The sequence below is a fragment of the Apodemus sylvaticus genome, chromosome 7 (genome assembly GCF_947179515.1).
Source record: "Apodemus sylvaticus chromosome 7, mApoSyl1.1, whole genome shotgun sequence".
Classification (NCBI taxonomy): Eukaryota; Metazoa; Chordata; class Mammalia; order Rodentia; family Muridae; genus Apodemus; species Apodemus sylvaticus.
The window spans coordinates 4498643-4517164 of NC_067478.1; the positions used below are offsets into that span (position 1 = coordinate 4498643).

The following is an 18522-nucleotide window of genomic DNA, read 5'->3' on the forward strand; positions in this document are numbered from 1 at the left end:
ACACAGCCTTTATGTCCTACAGCTTTCTCTCCACCCACCCTTTCCTTTACTGCTGTCAGTCTCCTCCCAACCTTACCACCACCAGTGCTTCAAAGTGATCACCATAACTTTGCAAATAACAGTGGAGTTTTCAAATCAGCTGTGCGCTGGAGAGACGGCTCAGTTAGCACAGAGCTCACCCTGTAAACATAAGGATCTAATTCAAGCCCCAGACCCCATGGGCAAAGCATAATTTTAAAAGACAGGCATGGCGAAGATGCATGCATATAATCTAAGCTGGGAAGGTAGAGTTGAGCGGATTCCTGGGACTCGTTGGTAGCCTACTCCACCTGGTGAGTTCTAGGTCATAAGAGACTCAGAGGAGGTGGGTGGGATTCCTGAAGATGACACTGAAGGCTGTCTTCCAGTCTCCACACGCAGGTTTGTGTGAAGAAGCACAGACAAGTGACATTTGGGGATTTCAGGTCCTCCTCTGTTTCCCACCAGGTAGTGGTGGATGCCTTGGTGGGCGCCATCCCCTCCATAATGAATGTCCTCCTCGTCTGCCTCATCTTCTGGCTCATCTTCAGCATCATGGGCGTGAACCTCTTCGCCGGGAAGTTTTCGAGATGCGTCGACACCAGCAACAATCCATTTTCCGTTGTGAATTCGACAATCGTAACTAACCAGTCCGACTGTCACAATCAAAACAACACAGGCCACTTCTTCTGGGTTAACGTCAAAGTCAACTTCGACAACGTTGCCATGGGCTACCTCGCGCTTCTCCAGGTGGTGAGTCAAGTCTGAGGTCTGTCCTTTCTGTTCCTTAGTAAATGGAGCTTCCAGAGTCTTCCAGAAGATACCGAATAGATGCTACAAGAGGCAGTCCTGAGTGTGAACCGAAGCCATTCTGTATTTCCACAGATGACAGTCCTAGATGAGAAGCCCTCGTGAATGAGTGTGAGCTCACAGGGCTACTGTTGGCTAAGTCTAGCTGAGATAATAAAATAAGAAGATTGGCCACCCACGAGGCTATGCTGAGAGATGACTTGTGACTGATTGATAGGGTGTACAGAGCAGGCACATGGTCAGGGCTTTAAATCAATGCAGCTGATTGGGTTTGTTGCGGTGATGGACACTATTGGTGATAACAGTCACGTGTGCTCAAGCCTTGCCTATGTCTACACCTCCATCCGGGCCTGCGCGCACTGTAACGTGGTTGCAGTTACTCACACATCTGTCACATTTATTCGCCTATGAGTTCCTATCCCCTCCTCCCCCCCCAACCACTCACCGCCCCCCCCCCCCCCCCGTTCATGCACTCAAGGAACAAGTAACCTCTGCGTAGCTGTGGTCTGTCGGGGACGGCGCTTAACCCCTGGAGATTAGAGTCAGGACAGGATGCAAGAGCTGGAGCTTTATGAGAAAGCTGGACAAATGTGTTATTCAAGTAGCTATCCAAAGCTGTAACAGGCAGGAGAGAGCAAAGTCTCCTTCATGCCTGAGATACGTTACAAAGCACATCTGCCTTTGAGATCTCAAGGATGCTAAACCTAGGAGGGGAGAGGGCTTATAGGCACTTGCTATGCAAGCATGAAGACCTGAGTTCAGATCCTCATTGTCATGTCAAATTCTGGTCTTGTTGGCACTGGCCTCCAACCCCAGAGCTGGGGGTATGAAATCAGAACATCAGGAGAGCTTGTTGGCCTCCATCCTAGAGGAAGAAACACGAGCCTCCCATTCACTTAGAGAGCATGCCTCAAGGGAGTAAGGCAGTCAGCCATAGAGAAGGACGCTAGACAGCTTCCTCTATCTTCTGCATGCATGTGCATTAAAACAAGCACACACACACACACACACACACACACACACACCACACACCACACACACATACCACACACACACATACCACACACGCCACACACACCACACACACACCACACACATACACAAAGCACACACACACCACACACACATACCACACACACACACAAAGCACACACACACCACACACGCCATACACACCACACATACACACACACAAACCACACACACACACCACACACACACACCACACATACACACACACCATACATACACACACACCACACACACACTCACACACACACACACACACACACAAACACAGAGTGCTAAAACAGGAGGAAGAAAAGAAAATTGGAGTCAGGATGTAGTACATGAGAGAAGAATAAATTAGATTTTTAAATAAATAAATAAATAAATACACTTTAAAATCATTGACCTTTCAAAACCAGAATGTTAAAGTTGGAGACAGGAGATGTGGGCACACTTTCAGATGTCTTTCTTATTCTTATGTCACGTGCATCAGGGGGGAAATGATGGAGAAAATGTCGGCCCAGCAGAGCACAGAACAGCCTGTTCCTGTTGTCCCTATAACTAGATAAGTAGCGTCCCAGACCAAGCCACATTCTAGGCAGTTCCACGGCTCCTGGATTACTGGACACTGTTCTGGATTACCTGAAGTCATGTGAAGTTAGTCAAGTCACCAACAGGCTTCTCCCTTTCTTCCCTCTCCACCTGAGCTCTCTCCTCCCCGGCCTCCTTTCCTTTGCTCTTTCCTGCTGAGCCACCTTAGAGCTGATGGTCCAGGCACAGGAACAGACGCTGACTGTCCTCCACCTTCTTGTTTCCAGGCAACCTTCAAAGGCTGGATGGACATTATGTACGCCGCTGTCGATTCCGGAGAAGTGAGTCTCTGCTCCCGTGCCTTCCCGGCTGTGCATCTGTCACAGCGCAGCGACTCTCTGTGTGATAAAGTTTAAAAGGCCTTGGTGCCATAAGAGTCAGGCACACACACAGCTTCCCACAGCCCATCTCTGTGGCAGCATCCAGCTGCTGTGTTTTGGGGTCTTTGAGCCCAACTAGCCCGGCTCTTCTGTGCGTGCTTAGACTTGGCCAGCCTGTCTGCTACTCACCTCTAGTGTCCACAGCTGTGGAGAGGCGGTTGGATTTGTTACTTTTCTTGTTACTATGACCAAGCACCTGACAAGAAACAATGTAAAGATGTTGTTTTGGCCTACAGTTCACAGCCATATGGTCTCCCTGTGGCCTGGAAGGCATGGTAACAAGAGAGGGAGGCAGCTGGTCCCATTGCAGTCCCAGTCAGGAAGTAGAGTAGACAGGAAACAATTCAAGTCTTTCAGCCAGCTTTTCAACTAGGAACAAAGTATCCAAGCACTAATGAACCTGTGGGAGACATTCCACGTTCAAACCCTAACAGTAGTGATGCTGACGAGAAGGGCCCCTTCCTGTCATGGTAGGCACAACTGATGTACCGCCAGTGTCCCCCTCAGCCCCTGTAGTCCTCTGGGATTCCCATCCTCTGTTTGAAGTCTTTCTCAGCTCATCAGATCTTGCTTAGTGGCCTCTCCCAGCAGCACAGGGGTGGGTATTTCTAGACAACTCTCATTAGGGGTTCCTAGACAAACATTGCACTTCCTTATTCCTTGGTGGGCCCACTGTGGGGTGTGTACAGTTGCCTGCAGCAGCAGCAGCCTAGTTAATAATACCCCTTCAGCCTTTCTTACCTACGTCTTCTTCCCAGCCCCTTCAATCCCACTTCATGGGTAAAGAACCAGGGTCATGTCTCAGCATTGACTTTTAGGAGAATCTAAGCCTCACACCCTTGTTGCATCTCCTGTTTTGTTTGACCACAGATCAACAGTCAGCCTAACTGGGAGGACAACCTGTACATGTACATATACTTCGTTGTCTTCATCATTTTCGGTGGCTTCTTCACGCTGAATCTCTTTGTCGGGGTCATAATTGACAACTTCAATCAACAGAAAAAAAAGATAAGTGGGCCTCCGGTGTGTCCGCTGCCGCCGCAGTAATGACTCTTGTGCTCCCCGTCCCTCCAGCAGCTGTGGCCTCCTGGCTAAAAGCCAGGGATACTTACAGCACTTCCTGTCTGGAGCACCAAGCTGATATTCAACCCTTGGGTTTGGACCTCACTGCCGTCTGGTGCTTGCTGCAGTTACTGCTTGGGGATCTATATTTGCAGGGTTAGCTCCCCAAGGTTCCCATCCTCCAGTAAAGTGACCTCGGCCTCCTAAGCTGGAGCCACATAGCACAGATGATGCCTTAAGAACTTCTGACAGGGAGAGAGCTCTAGCACCTGCCACCCTAGAGCTTTAAGCCCCCAAGGGACAGAGTCAGGATGGCTCAGGAAGGGCCAATCCGGTAGGCACTCTCAGAATCCTAGCCTTCTGGGAAGGGAGGTTCTTGACCTCCACCCTTCCCGTAGCTTCCTAGGAACCTAATCTCAATTATTTAGCTACATTTAGAATATAAAATATGAGTGTTAAAGGTATAAAACGTCTTCCCGTTGTACCTGCATCTTCTCCTAGAGCCCTGTTCCCAGGCCCTCTCCACTCTCAGTACTGTAGAACAGAAAGAAACAAGCTTTCTTCAGAAACCCAGGCACTGGCTCTTATCCAGGTGCTCACCTCAGAGTCTTTAATAGGTATAGCACTGTGGTGGAGCATTTGGCTGTAGAAACGAACCCAGGCAGGGAGTCTACAATGGGCCATCCCCTTTCAGGGCAGACATTCCCTGATGATTCCCACAGAGGAGATAGGAAGGCTGGAATGATTCTTCCTATACAGAACACTCGGGTGTTGCTATTTTAATAACATCAGTGGGTCCCTCTCCTCTACCTAGGGGGCCAGGACATCTTCATGACGGAGGAGCAGAAGAAGTACTACAATGCCATGAAGAAGCTAGGGTCCAAGAAACCCCAGAAGCCCATCCCACGGCCCCTGGTGAGCCCCCTGGGTTTCGCTCTCCCTGAGCAGGTTTGAGAATTAATTCAGCCTAAGCCTGGGCTGAACAGAAGCCTGGCCGGTGCTGTATGGGGGAGATCTGGGCCAAGTTTAGAGGTGGAAGCAATGAGGCTCCCAGGCCCCCAAAGTGAGAAGTTTAAATGGAGTGAAAGCAGCTCTGTGAGTGCGTCTGACCAGCTCGTCTGATGAGTTCTGCATCACCCAGCAACCTTAGGCTTCATTTGTGGCCTTGAAAAGATTACAAAAAAGTAAGGGTGGACAGAATTTCTACCCCATGGTGTGGCCCTCATATGGGTTACTAAAGTGAGTCCAGGCCATCAGGACATTTACAGGGAGAAGAGCTGTCACCTTCAACATACTTTGTGTGTCATAATGAGAATGGATCTGTTGCCATCTAGAATCTGTTCACAAGTATTGGACCAGGAATGAACGGGGGAGGGGGGTCCAGGCCTTGGAAGGGCAGGGGGCGCCTTTAAAATCCCATAATATGAAGACAGCTGGGTTTGGGTGAGTCTGAGCAAGTGTTGGACTTCCTGAAGATGGACACACACATTTACACACATCATATTATATACACTCATGCACAAGCACCTGTACACACACATCAGTGGGTAAGAACAATCTCAAAGTTAAAAGATTCAGATGGAGAGCTGCGCCCAGCCAGTGCTACCCAGGTGAGAGGTTAAGAAGCGAGCGGCTGAGCTCGGCCTACACTGGCCTCACGCTATTGCTGAGCTCCTGTGGGGACCCGAGTCCTGTGCTTGAGCCACTCTTTAGAATAAGCAAAGCTTCTGATGCTTCTCTCCAGCCTCCCACCACGTATGAAGCAGCCCACAGGCCGCTAGAGTGTCTTCCTCTCGCTATCCCCAGGATAAGGTGGGCTCCATTTCAAACACCGCCCTGTAGATAAGAAGGCATGGGGCTACCGTTGGAATTCCAGGCCACACGGTCAGAGAGGGGATTGTAGGTGGACACCGTTGCTTCCTGTGAAGCCCCAGCTGGGATCCTCCACATCCTCCAGTGGTGGCATAGGGTGGGTGTCCCTCCGCCCTGAGGAGGGAAGTAGCTTCACTGCCTGGGTCTGTGCCAGAACCCTGGGATCCTCCATCTGTTTGGAAGAGAGCTTAAACTACTAATTGACTATGTTGGTAATCTTAGTGGGGAGGCACGGCTCTCTCCTCTTATCGTGGTCCAAGGCTGGTGCACATTAGCCTTGCGTTCCCTAATCAAGGGAAGCTGAGGCGAGGTTGGGGACGTTCAACAACACTTCTAAATCTTAGGGGAACCGTCAGAGTTGTGTCTAAGCACAGACCATACGAGGCTGCTCTCCAGGACCCACAGTCCACAGCCTGTGCCCTGGCCAGCACTCATAACCTGGCACCACCTGCCCAGTGAAATAAGCTTGAGCCTCCCTACTGTCTAGAACCAAGAAGGAAACATGAGGGGAATCTTTCCTACTTTATCTAATGACACTGGAAATTTTAGGGTACAAGCCTGGCTCTGGCAGCCCTAACAAGTGGGACTCTACCTCCTACCCTCAAAACACCAAGTAACGAGATAAGTGAGACAGAGAGCCAGGAAAGGAAATTATTCAACATGGCCACAAATAAAGATAAAGAAGTAAAAAGATCCTGGGCAACCAAGTCTATCTTCCAAGTCCTGATACGAGTTTTAGGTTGGAATCAAGAGTGGGAGATATGATGTGCATAGAAGGGCCTGGTCGTGTGGTCCTGCCCGTAACTGACCCAGCATTAACTCACCTCCAGTCTAGCCTGCAAGGTGGCCTGACTAGTTTCTAAAACAGTTTGAAAACTCTCGTCCTGGGAGACAAGCTCCCCTTTGACTGGCACGAGGCTTTAGTCTTCTTTCTATTCCTTCACCCGGCGTGAGACTCCTAGGGAAATTCAGTCGCTCAGGGTCTGTAGGGTCAATAGTCTGATGGTCAAACAGAAGGGCACAGAGGCCTCCACACCTGCCAGGACAGCTGCACGAACACTCTGTCCTCGCAGGACCAGCTTTCTCTCCATCCGGCATCTGCCTCTAGACTGTTCCACCGATGTGTCTGTGAGCCAAGCAGAGCATTGGCTGAGACACTGTGTGGGCGTTGCTCATGGCAGAGCTAACACAGTACCACAAAAGGATTCTCCAAACCAGGTATGCACCCCACCCCTTTGCCTCTGGTAAAGCCCACATTCTGAATCTTGTCTTAACTGCTGGGAAAGCTAAAAGCTCTACAAGACTGAGTGGTTTTATTCTATAGTGCTCTCGCTTATAGAAATCACTAAGAGCAGGTTTCACAGACTCCACATTATGAGAAAATAATAGACTCCAGGCTTCCATGTTATCAATCACTCTCCACTGTCTCTGAGGACACAGAGGGTAATGGAGATATGAGCCCGCCCACAGGCTGAGCTTGGAACAGCCAAAAGTTGGGATACCTACCCTAATCCGATGCTTGCATGGTTTGATTAGAAGTCATGTAACCATGAATGGGCCTCTTCTTTCTCTGCATTTTCAGTGATGACGCGGAAGACCTTAGTGGCTCGACAATACCCGTCCCACGCCAGGACTTAAGCCAATAGCCACTCACACACAGACACAGAGCCTGGCCCTCTCTGGTCTGATTCTCTGCTCTAAACCAGTAGGGTAGCAACCCTGCCCCCACTGTGAAGCATCAGTAGGGAGTAGCTTTACAGGAGCACTTGCCCCACTCACTTGAAAGCATCCAGAAGCACCCTAGTATAGCAAAGGCAGGCTCTTCTCCCAGACCCTTGTAAGCTGCACACGTGGGACTCTGGACACAGTATCCATCCAGTAAGTGCCTCTATACAGAGTTAGATATAATAAACGCTAGCTATGTATTAAATGTCAAGGTATTTAACTCATTCTATCTTCCATTCCCTCAATTTCTTGAGGAACTACTACTGCATGAAGGGCACTATGCAGATGCTAGAATTCGAACTGTTAGCAAGATGGACACAGGAACTGCCCTTGGAGAGGCTGCAGTTTGGTGATATAGACAAATAATTAGCAGAAACTACACACATGTCAACTCACAGGCTGGAGAGCTTGCAGCAGGGGCAAGAATGGGGTAAGAAAGATTGGAGCCTGAAGAGCCCTCACGGCTAGGAGTTGGATACAGCAGGCAGGAACAGCCTGGCCTGAGGCTTCCTTCTCTCCCTCAGAATAAGTACCAGGGCTTCGTGTTTGACATCGTGACCAGGCAAGCATTTGACATTGTCATCATGGTTCTCATCTGCCTCAACATGATCACTATGATGGTGGAGACGGACGACCAGAGCGAGGAGAAGACAAAGGTCCTGGGCAGAATCAACCAGTTCTTCGTGGCCGTCTTCACGGGCGAGTGTGTGATGAAGATGTTCGCCCTCCGGCAGTACTACTTCACCAACGGCTGGAATGTGTTCGACTTCATTGTGGTGATTCTGTCCATTGGGAGTAAGTGGCAGCTATGCACTGGGGGGAGGGGGGAGGGGCTCGTGCCTGCTTGTGGTTGTTTAGCTGTTCCTTTCAAAAAATCCCTTCTTTCTCTCTGTGTCTCTGTGTCTGTCTGTCTGTCTGTCTCTCTCCCCCCCCCTTTCTCTCCCCCCCCCTCTCTCTCTCTCTCTCTCTCTCTCTCTCTCATGTGTGTGTGTGTGTGTGTGTGTGTGTGATGATGTACGTGTGGAGGTCAGAAGACTCCTCTGGTGTCAGCCCTCATCTTCCACATTGTTTGAGCCAAAGACTCTGACTGTTCTCCGAGTTTTTCTGCCAAGCTAGCTGGCCCACAGCTTCTGGGGCCACCTCCTGTCTTGCTGCAAGAGCAACCGGAATTTCCTGTACATGCTCCTGTACCCCACTTATAAGGGCCTTACCCACGGAGCCATCTCACTAGGCTCAGCTCACGTTTTTCTAGCACATGGCCTAGGTTAGGAGAGCCCAGTGCGTGCAGCCTTCAGAGGCAGCAGCCTTTAAATACCCACAGGATGTTCCCAGAAGAAGATGATCAGTGAGTCTCGCCTTGTCATCACAGGAGACCGAAATGTGAAGGTCCACACGTTGAGATCAATGCCATAAAGGCGCTGGGTGTTAGTGAAGCCTCTATATTTTGGGTGCAGTGGTTCTGGGTTGGGATCTGAGGTGAGAAATGAGGCCGCTATAACAGCCTACTTACTGAGTTCTGAGCACCAGGCTGGGGCCACTGATCTTCACTGCTCTCGTTAGACATTTAACTCGGAGCCTCGGAGGTTAGCCATGTTAGGCCAAGTTACAGAGTAAATGCAAACTCAGACCAGGCTGTGCTGCTCCTCTAAAGGACTAGCTCCCTACAGCAACAGCCAAGAGACTCCCAGACATCCGACAAGAGCAACTCAAGAGAGAACACTGACCTGCTCAGGCTCCCAGTGGATGAGGAACGCAGTCACCTTGGGGGAAAGGCCGCAGCAACGGTGGCTGGCATAGGGTTAATGGTCACACCGTGCTCCAGTCAGCTCACTGAGTCCTTTCCCTTCAGCCCAGGACTCCAGCCCAGGGGACAGCATCACCACATTCAGGGCTGATCTAAATTCTGAACTTTTCAGACGTGTCCTGAGACATACCCTGAACTGGGTCACCCAGGTTATCCTGAATCCAGGCAAGCTGACAGTGAAGACTGTCACACTGTCCCTGGCCTTGTGACTTAGTTGACCTTTGATTCTTCACAGGACACATCCTGACTCACCAACTTCGTATTGAGTCACAAATATTCACTGGTCAGTTGGACCCGGGACCACCGCCTTCTTGTGTCAGAGCATACCTGTGGCTTTAATTTCCCATTGATTTGCTATCGACCTGGCAGCATCTACATACGACTGACAGAAACCCATCCCCACCCCCAACCCCACCCCAGACTCCAGTGTTAAAACAGAATCTTGGGTGGCATTTATTTGTTTGAGAGTTTTAATCTGGCTTTGTTTTGTCCTGGTATTACTGTTGGGTTGTTGCTAGGATTTTTAAAACCACATTATTGAGTTAAGACTGATATACAAAAAGAAATACTGCATGCACTTAATATGTACTTAATATGCACAACCTGTCAGGCTTGGGGTTTGTATATCCATGAAAGCACTTCTACAGTCAACACCGTAAGCAAATCCATTGCCTCTGAAAGTCTTCTCCCTTCTAATTAGTCAGTTCATTAGTTACTTAGTGCTGAGATTGACACTTTAGGTGACCCATGCCTATAATCCAAGCACTTGAGAATGGGAAGTGGCAGGAGGAATATTGTGAATGTGAGGTCAGCCTGGGCTACAGTGAATTCAAGGCCAGCCTTGACTATAGAGTGAAACTTCCTTTAAAAAAAAAATCAAACAGAAAGCAAACAAAAGAAAACCCTCCCTCTGAGGATCATGTGACTTAGCACAACAGAAGGTTCTGTGGTTGGTTGGCTAGTGGGTTTGGGTTTTATTTATTTTGTTTCATCTGTCTTTCAAAGTAAGAGATTCACAAGGACATTTTGATGTAAGCTTGCTTGTCTGGCCATGCATATCAATGATACAGAATGACCATGTGTCCTGTGACCCCGTGACACGGGCTTCTGTCAGTTCCTAGTTCCTATGTGGCAGCCTCATCCACTGGGCAGGAACTCCTATGTTGGGAACCGCCTGAAGAGCCTCCCTATCCATCTTCCTTCTCTTCCTCCTCTTTGTCTTCCCTACCAGAAGGACATTTGCTGTTGCAAGTGTGCACTCTCTTTCTCTCCTGAACAAAACCCTGGGAAAACAAAAGATACACAGCACGTGTCCAGAAGTAGTGACTCCTTCCAGGGAGGCAGGAGTGCCATGGGTGGCGTAGACTTCATGAGAACTTCCCAGAGCATTGGTAACCCATATGTGCACACAATCCCACAGGAGATGACATATGGGATGCATGCACTCTTCATCTTTCTACTCTTCCTAATCATGGGTAGGACTGGGAGACATAACTGACCCTGAAAATGCCTGTCTCTGGGCGCTAACAGAGAGTTCAAGTACAGCTGGACGTGAAGAGATAAATTAAAACCATTGTGAGGGCAGCTGGCCATTCAGAACCAGTCTCATTCATCTGTCAGCAAGTTACCCAACTCCTAGCCTCCCTTATAATTAGTGTAAGTTCCATACAATTATCTGTGGGCCCATGAGCCAGGAACTGAGTCAATCTTCACAGTAGGAGATGAGTCATAGGGGGGTCCTGGCCTACCCAGAGCACAGAACCAGGAAGGAGAAGTGGGCATGGTGGTGCTGTCATGTTGGAAGCAAAGCATTCTGGGTATGTGGACTAGACCACAGTTACTTCCAGCTGACCTTGGCTATGGAAGAGAGGGTGTTTTATTGTAATTATTAATACATATTAATTGAACAATTTAATGGGATCCACTGTGATATTCCCACACATGCTTGTAGGGTATGATGAAGCAGACAGGGTTTTAACCAAACCACAGAGGCTAACTAATAAGATATTCTGGGTAGGGAGAAAGATAAAGAACATCGTAGAAAAGTCAAAACACCACCTGAGGGAGCGATGGTTACTGCAATGGACAGTTACTGAACGGTCTGTTGGACTAACACCTAGGTCAGGCTCCCAACCCAGACTCCTGAGATACGGATGCCTACACTGAGAAATGTCATCACAGCCAACTTAATCAGAGCTCATGGTCTGAGACACTAATTAGATAATTCTCTGCCCTATTCCCCAGGTCTGTTGTTTTCTGTAATCCTTAAGTCACTAGAAAATTACTTCTCCCCAACGCTCTTCCGCGTCATCCGTCTGGCCAGGATCGGCCGCATCCTCAGGCTGATCCGAGCCGCTAAGGGGATCCGCACGCTGCTCTTCGCCCTCATGATGTCCCTGCCCGCCCTCTTCAACATCGGCCTCCTCCTCTTCCTCGTGATGTTCATCTACTCCATCTTCGGCATGGCCAGCTTTGCTAACGTGGTGGAGGAGGCCGGCATCGACGACATGTTCAACTTCAAGACCTTTGGCAACAGCATGCTATGCCTTTTCCAGATCACCACGTCGGCTGGCTGGGACGGCCTCCTCAGCCCCATCCTCAACACAGGACCCCCCTACTGCGACCCCAACCTGCCCAACAGCAATGGCTCCCGGGGGAACTGTGGGAGCCCAGCTGTAGGCATCATCTTCTTTACCACCTACATCATCATCTCCTTCCTCATCGTGGTCAACATGTACATCGCAGTGATTCTGGAGAACTTCAATGTGGCCACGGAGGAGAGCACAGAGCCCTTGAGCGAGGACGACTTCGACATGTTCTACGAGACCTGGGAGAAGTTCGACCCGGAGGCCACACAGTTCATTGCCTTTTCTGCCCTCTCAGACTTTGCAGACACGCTCTCTGGCCCTCTTAGAATCCCAAAACCCAATCAGAATATATTGATCCAGATGGACCTGCCATTGGTCCCTGGAGATAAGATCCACTGTTTGGACATCCTTTTTGCCTTCACAAAGAATGTCTTGGGAGAATCTGGGGAGTTGGATTCACTGAAGACGAATATGGAAGAGAAGTTCATGGCAACTAATCTTTCCAAAGCATCCTATGAACCAATAGCAACCACCCTCCGGTGGAAGCAGGAAGACATCTCAGCCACCGTCATCCAAAAGGCCTATCGGAGCTACATGCTGCAACGCTCCTTGATGCTCTCCAACCCCCTGAACATGCCCAGGGCTGAGGAGGATGGTGCATCCCTCCCCGGGGAAGGCTGTGTAACATTCATGGTGGATGGCGACAGTGGACTCCCAAACAAATCGGAAACTGCTTCTGCTACGTCTTTCCCACCATCCTATGACAGCGTCACCAGGGGCCTGAGTGACAGAGTCAACATTAGCACATCTAGTTCAATGGAAAATGAAGATGGAGTCATTGCTAAGGAAGGGAACAGCCCTGGACCTCGGTGAAAACACTCCCGGGCGGGTTCCGATGTCTTTCTGTGCTGTGCTAACTCTTTCCCTCTGGAGATGGCACTGACCTACAGCCTCACCAATGCATGTCACTGGCCATGGTGTCAGAGCTGAATGGGGACATCCTTGAGAAAGCCCCCACCCCAATAGGAATCAAAAGCCAAGAATACTCTTCCACTTTGACGTATCTTCCGAATTTCCAGGAGATGTCATTGCCCTGTGCTGTTTGTGACCAGAACTCCCAGAGACACATGTCAAGGACATTTCTGATGCTCTCAGGCAATCTTGGAGAAGTCGCATAGGGGTGGCACTGCTGATTAGGATTTGCATGACTGCATGCTGGCAGCTGCAGGACAACACCTGTGAGTCGGCCAATAAAATTGATATTTTTAAAGGTATAGCAAGAGTAACATCTTTTGTGCGTATGTGTGTACACACACATGTGTGTGTTATGTGTACACATGACATGTGCCTTTGGAGGCCAGAGGTCAATCTCTGGTGTCATTCCTCAGGTACCTACACTGGTCTGGAGCTCTCATAGGCTATGCTGACAGGGCATGAGCCTCGGGGATCTATCTACCTCTGCTCTCCCCAGCGTGAAATTATAGGTGCACTCTCTGAATGCCTGGTGTTTTTACATAAGTTATGGGAGGTCAAATTCAAGTCCACATGCTTGTTTACAAACTGAGATATCTCTCCAGACCCCTAGCTTTATATCTTAAAGTATCATTTTATGCCTGCCCCCTGCATGTATGATACTAACATGTGCCATGAGCTACTTCCCCTTTACTCTCAGGGCTCCTGGTGCTCTGCGGTGAGAACTTGAAGATGCTGACATAGATGCTGGAGAGCCAAGTCCTAAGTTTTTAAAGATATATGTATATATATACACATATACATACATATATATGTATATATACACACACACATATACATATATATGAATATGTACGTATGAGTACAAGTCCAGAGAGAGGCCAGAGCTGGCATTGAGTCCCCTGCAGCTGGAATTTACAGATGTTTGTGAGCTACCTAATGTCGGTGCTGGGAACCAAATTCAGGTCCTCTGCAAGATTAGAAAGTGCTCTTAACCGTCCATCCCTAACTGGCTCTATTTTACATTTGTACTGATCGCCTGGCTAGCTAGGACTAAGTTCTTCCCCCTGTGAACCTCAGTTTCTCCACTTTTAAAGTCTGTAGGAATAGGAGACAGATTAGACAGCTCTCGGGCCCATGCTTAAATCTCATGGTACTCAGACCCAGTGGATAGGGAGAACAGCATTGCCGTGTCCAAGTCCTCCCTCTATGACTGGCCAAGGCAGATTTGAACTATGTTCTAGAGTCCACTTTATATCTCATAATAGAACTTTAAGAAGGCCACCATAGTCCCATGGGACCAGGACTCCATCATTAGTATAATTAAAAGCAAATGGATATTTCAAGAAAAAAATCTGGTGAATAAAATATTATAGCCAGTAGGTTTTTATCCATCCAACGAACACTTGCAAGTACCTGTCAAATGGCAAACATTACTCTAGGAACAAGAAACAAAACAGGAGCTAATCTCCATGGATGAATTGAAGTGTATTTGGTGTATATCCTGGTATATCAACTTGACACAAGCAAGGGTATCTGGGACAAGTGAGTCTCAGTTGAGGGATTGTCCAAATCAAACTGACCTGCTGCTCTGTCTGTGGGGAATCCTATTGATGGATGATTGATGTATAGGCCCCACCGAGCCCACTGTGGACAGTGCTATCCCCGGGCCGGTGGTCCTGGGTTATAAGAAAGCTGGCTAAGCATGAGCCAGAGAAAGCAATCCAGTAAGAAGCATCCCTCCATGGTCTCTGCTTCAGTTCCTGACTCCCGGTCTCTTTGTTGGCATCTCTCAGTAAAGGAATATAATCTGTAAGTGAAATAAACCTTTTCATCCCTGGGTGGCTTTTGGTGGTGATGTTTATCACAGCAACAAAAAGCAAACTGGAGCAGTGTGTTAGACACTTTGCTTACTGGTGTGACAAAATACCTAATAAGACCACTTAAGGAAGATAAGATAGAGATATGTGTGTATATACATATGCATATATGTGTATATGTGTATGTGCATATGTGCACATATGTATAATGTATATATGCATATATGTACATGTATACATATGGATATATGGATATGTATTGAGTAACAGTTTGGGGGTACACCATCCAAGCATGAGTTGACAGGTCGCATCACATCCACAATCATGAGGCACAGTGAGGTGAATGTTGTGCCCCACCTGTTTTCCCCATGGGATGGTGTTACCCACACTTAGGGTGAGTCCTCCCTCCTCAGTTAAACTTCTCTAGAAACATCCTCACAGGAACACTTAGAGATGTGCTTTCACGATGATTCTCAAGCCTGCCAAGTTGACAATGAGGATCTGCCATCACATGTCAACATAGGTCATATGGAATCCTGTGGACTCTGGAGACATTCCCAGCCATAATCAAAAAGCTTGGGTAATTCACTGACTGTATGATGTACAGTAATACTCACTGTTGGGATAGTTACAAACCGTAGAGGCTGATTCACCGTGCGTCTCTCACAGATGTGGATTTCCCCTTCTCTGATGCCAGTGGCCCAGTGGCGGGTGGCCAAAGCTTTCACGGTTCCAGCATGAGATTGCCAGCACTCACAGGTGTGTGGGAGCACTCACAGGTGTGTGGGAGCACTCACAGGTGTGTGGGAGCACTCACAGGTGTGTGGGGGCACTCACAGGTATGTAGGGTCACTCACAGGTGTGTGGGGGCACTCACAGGTATGTGGGGGCACTCACAGGTATGTAGGGTCACTCACAGGTGTGTGGGGGCACTCACAGGTGTGTGGAAGCACTCACAGGTGTGTGGGGGCACTCACAGGTATGTAGGGTCACTCACAGGTGTGTGGGGGCACTCACAGGTATGTGGGGGCACTCACAGGTATGTAGGGTCACTCACAGGTGTGTGGGGGCACTCACAGGTGTGTGGGAGCACTCACAGGTGTGTGGGAGCACTCACAGGTGTGTGGGAGCACTCACAGGTATGTGGGGGCACTCACAGGTGTGTGGGGGCACTCACAGGTGTGTGGGGGCACTCACAGGTGTGTGGGGGCACTCACAGGTGTGTGGGAGCACTCACAGGTTTGTGGAGGCACTCACAGGTGTGTGGGGGCACTCACAGGTTTGTGGAGGCACTCACAGGTGTGTGGGGGCACTCACAGGTGTGTGGGAGCACTCACAGGTGTGTGGGAGCACTCACAGGTGTGTGGGGGCACTCACAGGTGTGTGGGGGCACTCACAGGTATGTGGGGGCACTCACAGGTGTGTGGGGGTACTCACAGGTGTGTGGGGGCACTCACAGGTGTGTGGGAGCACTCACAGGTGTGTGGGAGCACTCACAGGTATGTGGGGGCACTCACAGGTGTGTGGGGTCACTCACAGCTGTGTGGGGGCACTCACAGGTGTGTGGGAGCACTCACAGGTGTGTGGGAGCACTCACAGGTGTGTGGGGGCACTCACAGGTGTGTGGGGCACGGTGGTGATGGGGTAGTGGAGGTATGAGCCATCCCAGCACAAGCCAGACTCTCCCAGGTCACATCTGAAAGGTGAGCGCAACTGCATGTGCTTACTCCTCGGTGCCACTGACCCAAGGGACACAGACACAGACTGCAGAGTACACTGTCAACATCTCAGTCAAGACCAGAAGCTATCTGAAATTACTTGTGTTTACAAGACAGTTGGGTAGACAGACAGCCTGGGGACTGACTTATTTTTGCAGTGTAATGTGAAAAAATTAGAAGTAGCCAAATAGCGGACTGTTTTTTTTTTTTTTTTTTTTTTTTTTTTTTACAAAATCAATGATTTTATTCTCGGAGGTATTTCTTCTAGTTTGCGTCTCTGTTGCTGTGATAAAACACTGATAAAAAAAAAAAGCAATTTGAGGAGGAACAAGGTTATTTCATCTCAGACTTTCTAGTAAATCATCATCAAGGGAAGCCAAGGTAGAAACCCAGCCTCGGAGCAGGAACTGAAGCTGCGACCGTGGAGGAATTCTGCTTTCTGGCTTGCTCAACTGCCTTTCTTATACAGCCAGTCCTCCTGTGCCTGCCCAGGAACTGCACGGCCCTCAGTGGACCGGATCCCCTTACATTAACTAGCTATCAAAACAGTGTCTCGCAAACATGGCCACAGGCCAGCCTGATGGAGACAGGTCCTCATTTGGCATTTCTTCTTCCGAGTATGTCAAGTTGACAACTGACTCTGCCTATGACAGTATTTCTTATCCCGTCTCCTACCTCAATTTGTAGGTTGAATTATGTCCTCCCAAAAGATCTATTGAGGTCCTTACCTAGGAGGTCTGTTGTCTTATTCGGGGTTTCTATTCCTGGACAAAACATCATGACCAAGAAGCAAGCTGGGGAAGAAAGGGTTTATTCCATTTACAGTTCCACATTGCTGTTCATCACCAAAGGAAGTCAGGACTGGAACTCAAGCAGGTCAGGAAGCAGGAACTGATGCAGAGGCTATGGAGAGATGTTACTTGTTAGCTTGCTTCCCCTGGCTTTCTCACCTTGCTTTCTTATAGAACCCAAGACTATCAGCCCAGGGATAGCACCACCCACAATGGACCCTCCCAACCTTGATCACTAATTGAGAAAATGCCTTACAGCTGAATCTCATGGAGGCGTTTCCTCACCTGAAGCTCCTTTCTCTGTGATGACTCCAGCTTGTGTCAAGTTGACACAGAACCAGCCAGTACATCTGTTGATAGGGATTCATTTGGAAGTGGGTTATTTGTAGGGGTACCAAATCTAGATGCAGCCATACTCATTTGGGCCCTAATTCCATGGCTGGTGTTAAAATAGGAGGGTGATTTGGACATCCACAGAAGAACATACAGCAGGGTAATGCACATACAATGGAAACTCCCTGTGAAGACAGATCCTGCTGCTGGTGAAGGAACGTAAAAGCTTGCATTCTTGACACTCCTCAGAAGCCCAGAGATGGTGAGGGGGACAAGGGTTCTCCCCTAGACGTCAGAGAGCACAGCCAGAACCTTGGTTGTTAATGTCTAGCCTCCAGGAATGCTAGACATAGGAAATGCATGTCTGTTCTTTAAGCCACCTAACCTGTGGTACTTTGCTATAGCATTCCTGGAAAACAAACACACCCCATGTTTATTCCACACAAAGGAATAAAGGTGTTTTTTTTTTTTCCTGTCAAGGTTTAGCAGGAACCATTAACACAGGGGCCCAGAACAGACTGAGTCTTTCACAGTTTTCAGGAATGCACTCCATGCGAAAGCAAGAGCATCTCTTTAAAGTTTCACTAGATCTCGACTCAGTGAGATGGCTTGGCGCAGAAAAGCACCTGCTGCCAGCCCCAGGACCCACCTGGTGGAAAGAGAGAACTGACTCCTGGGTTGTCCTCTGACCTCTGCACATGATCTCCTGTGGCACACGCACTCCTGACCTGACACAGGCAAAGTAAGGCATTGTAATTTTTAAAAACTTAACTAAATTCACTTCTAAAGTTTTCCTAGTGGCCCTGTTACACGAAAAGAGCTGGTCTGAGCAGATGTGGAAAGTGCAGGCGTGTGGAGCAAATCCAGCCTCATGCACCCCCCAGGAGACAACATTAGAATGTCTTTGATCAGAATATGTGAGAATCCCTCAACTCTGCCGGAGATCAGACAGAGCAATGGGGCTGACCAAGCCAACATCCATAAAATGTGCATTTTTCTTTAATAAACACTTCCCGTCACACACCTCTCA

At 48.9% G+C, this 18522-nt stretch overlaps 1 protein-coding gene across 4 annotated transcripts in view; it reads left to right on the forward strand.

The window, feature by feature from the left end:
* Scn10a (sodium voltage-gated channel alpha subunit 10) overlaps positions 1 to 13055 on the forward strand; it is a 91307-nt gene extending 78252 nt beyond the window's left edge. For 3 of the 4 annotated variants that reach the window (XM_052186979.1, XM_052186981.1, XM_052186982.1), the window contains 6 exons: positions 487 to 771; positions 2655 to 2708; positions 3678 to 3815; positions 4680 to 4784; positions 7991 to 8261; positions 11515 to 13055. In XM_052186979.1, coding sequence (XP_052042939.1) covers positions 487 to 771; positions 2655 to 2708; positions 3678 to 3815; positions 4680 to 4784; positions 7991 to 8261; positions 11515 to 12731 — 2070 coding nt within the window. In that variant the 3' untranslated portion in view covers positions 12732 to 13055. Of the gene's footprint in view, positions 1 to 486; positions 772 to 2654; positions 2709 to 3677; positions 3820 to 4679; positions 4785 to 7990; positions 8262 to 11514 lie in introns of all 4 variants that reach the window. The other variant, XM_052186980.1, reaches the window with a different exon arrangement.
* The last annotated feature ends 5467 nt before the right edge of the window (positions 13056 to 18522 follow it).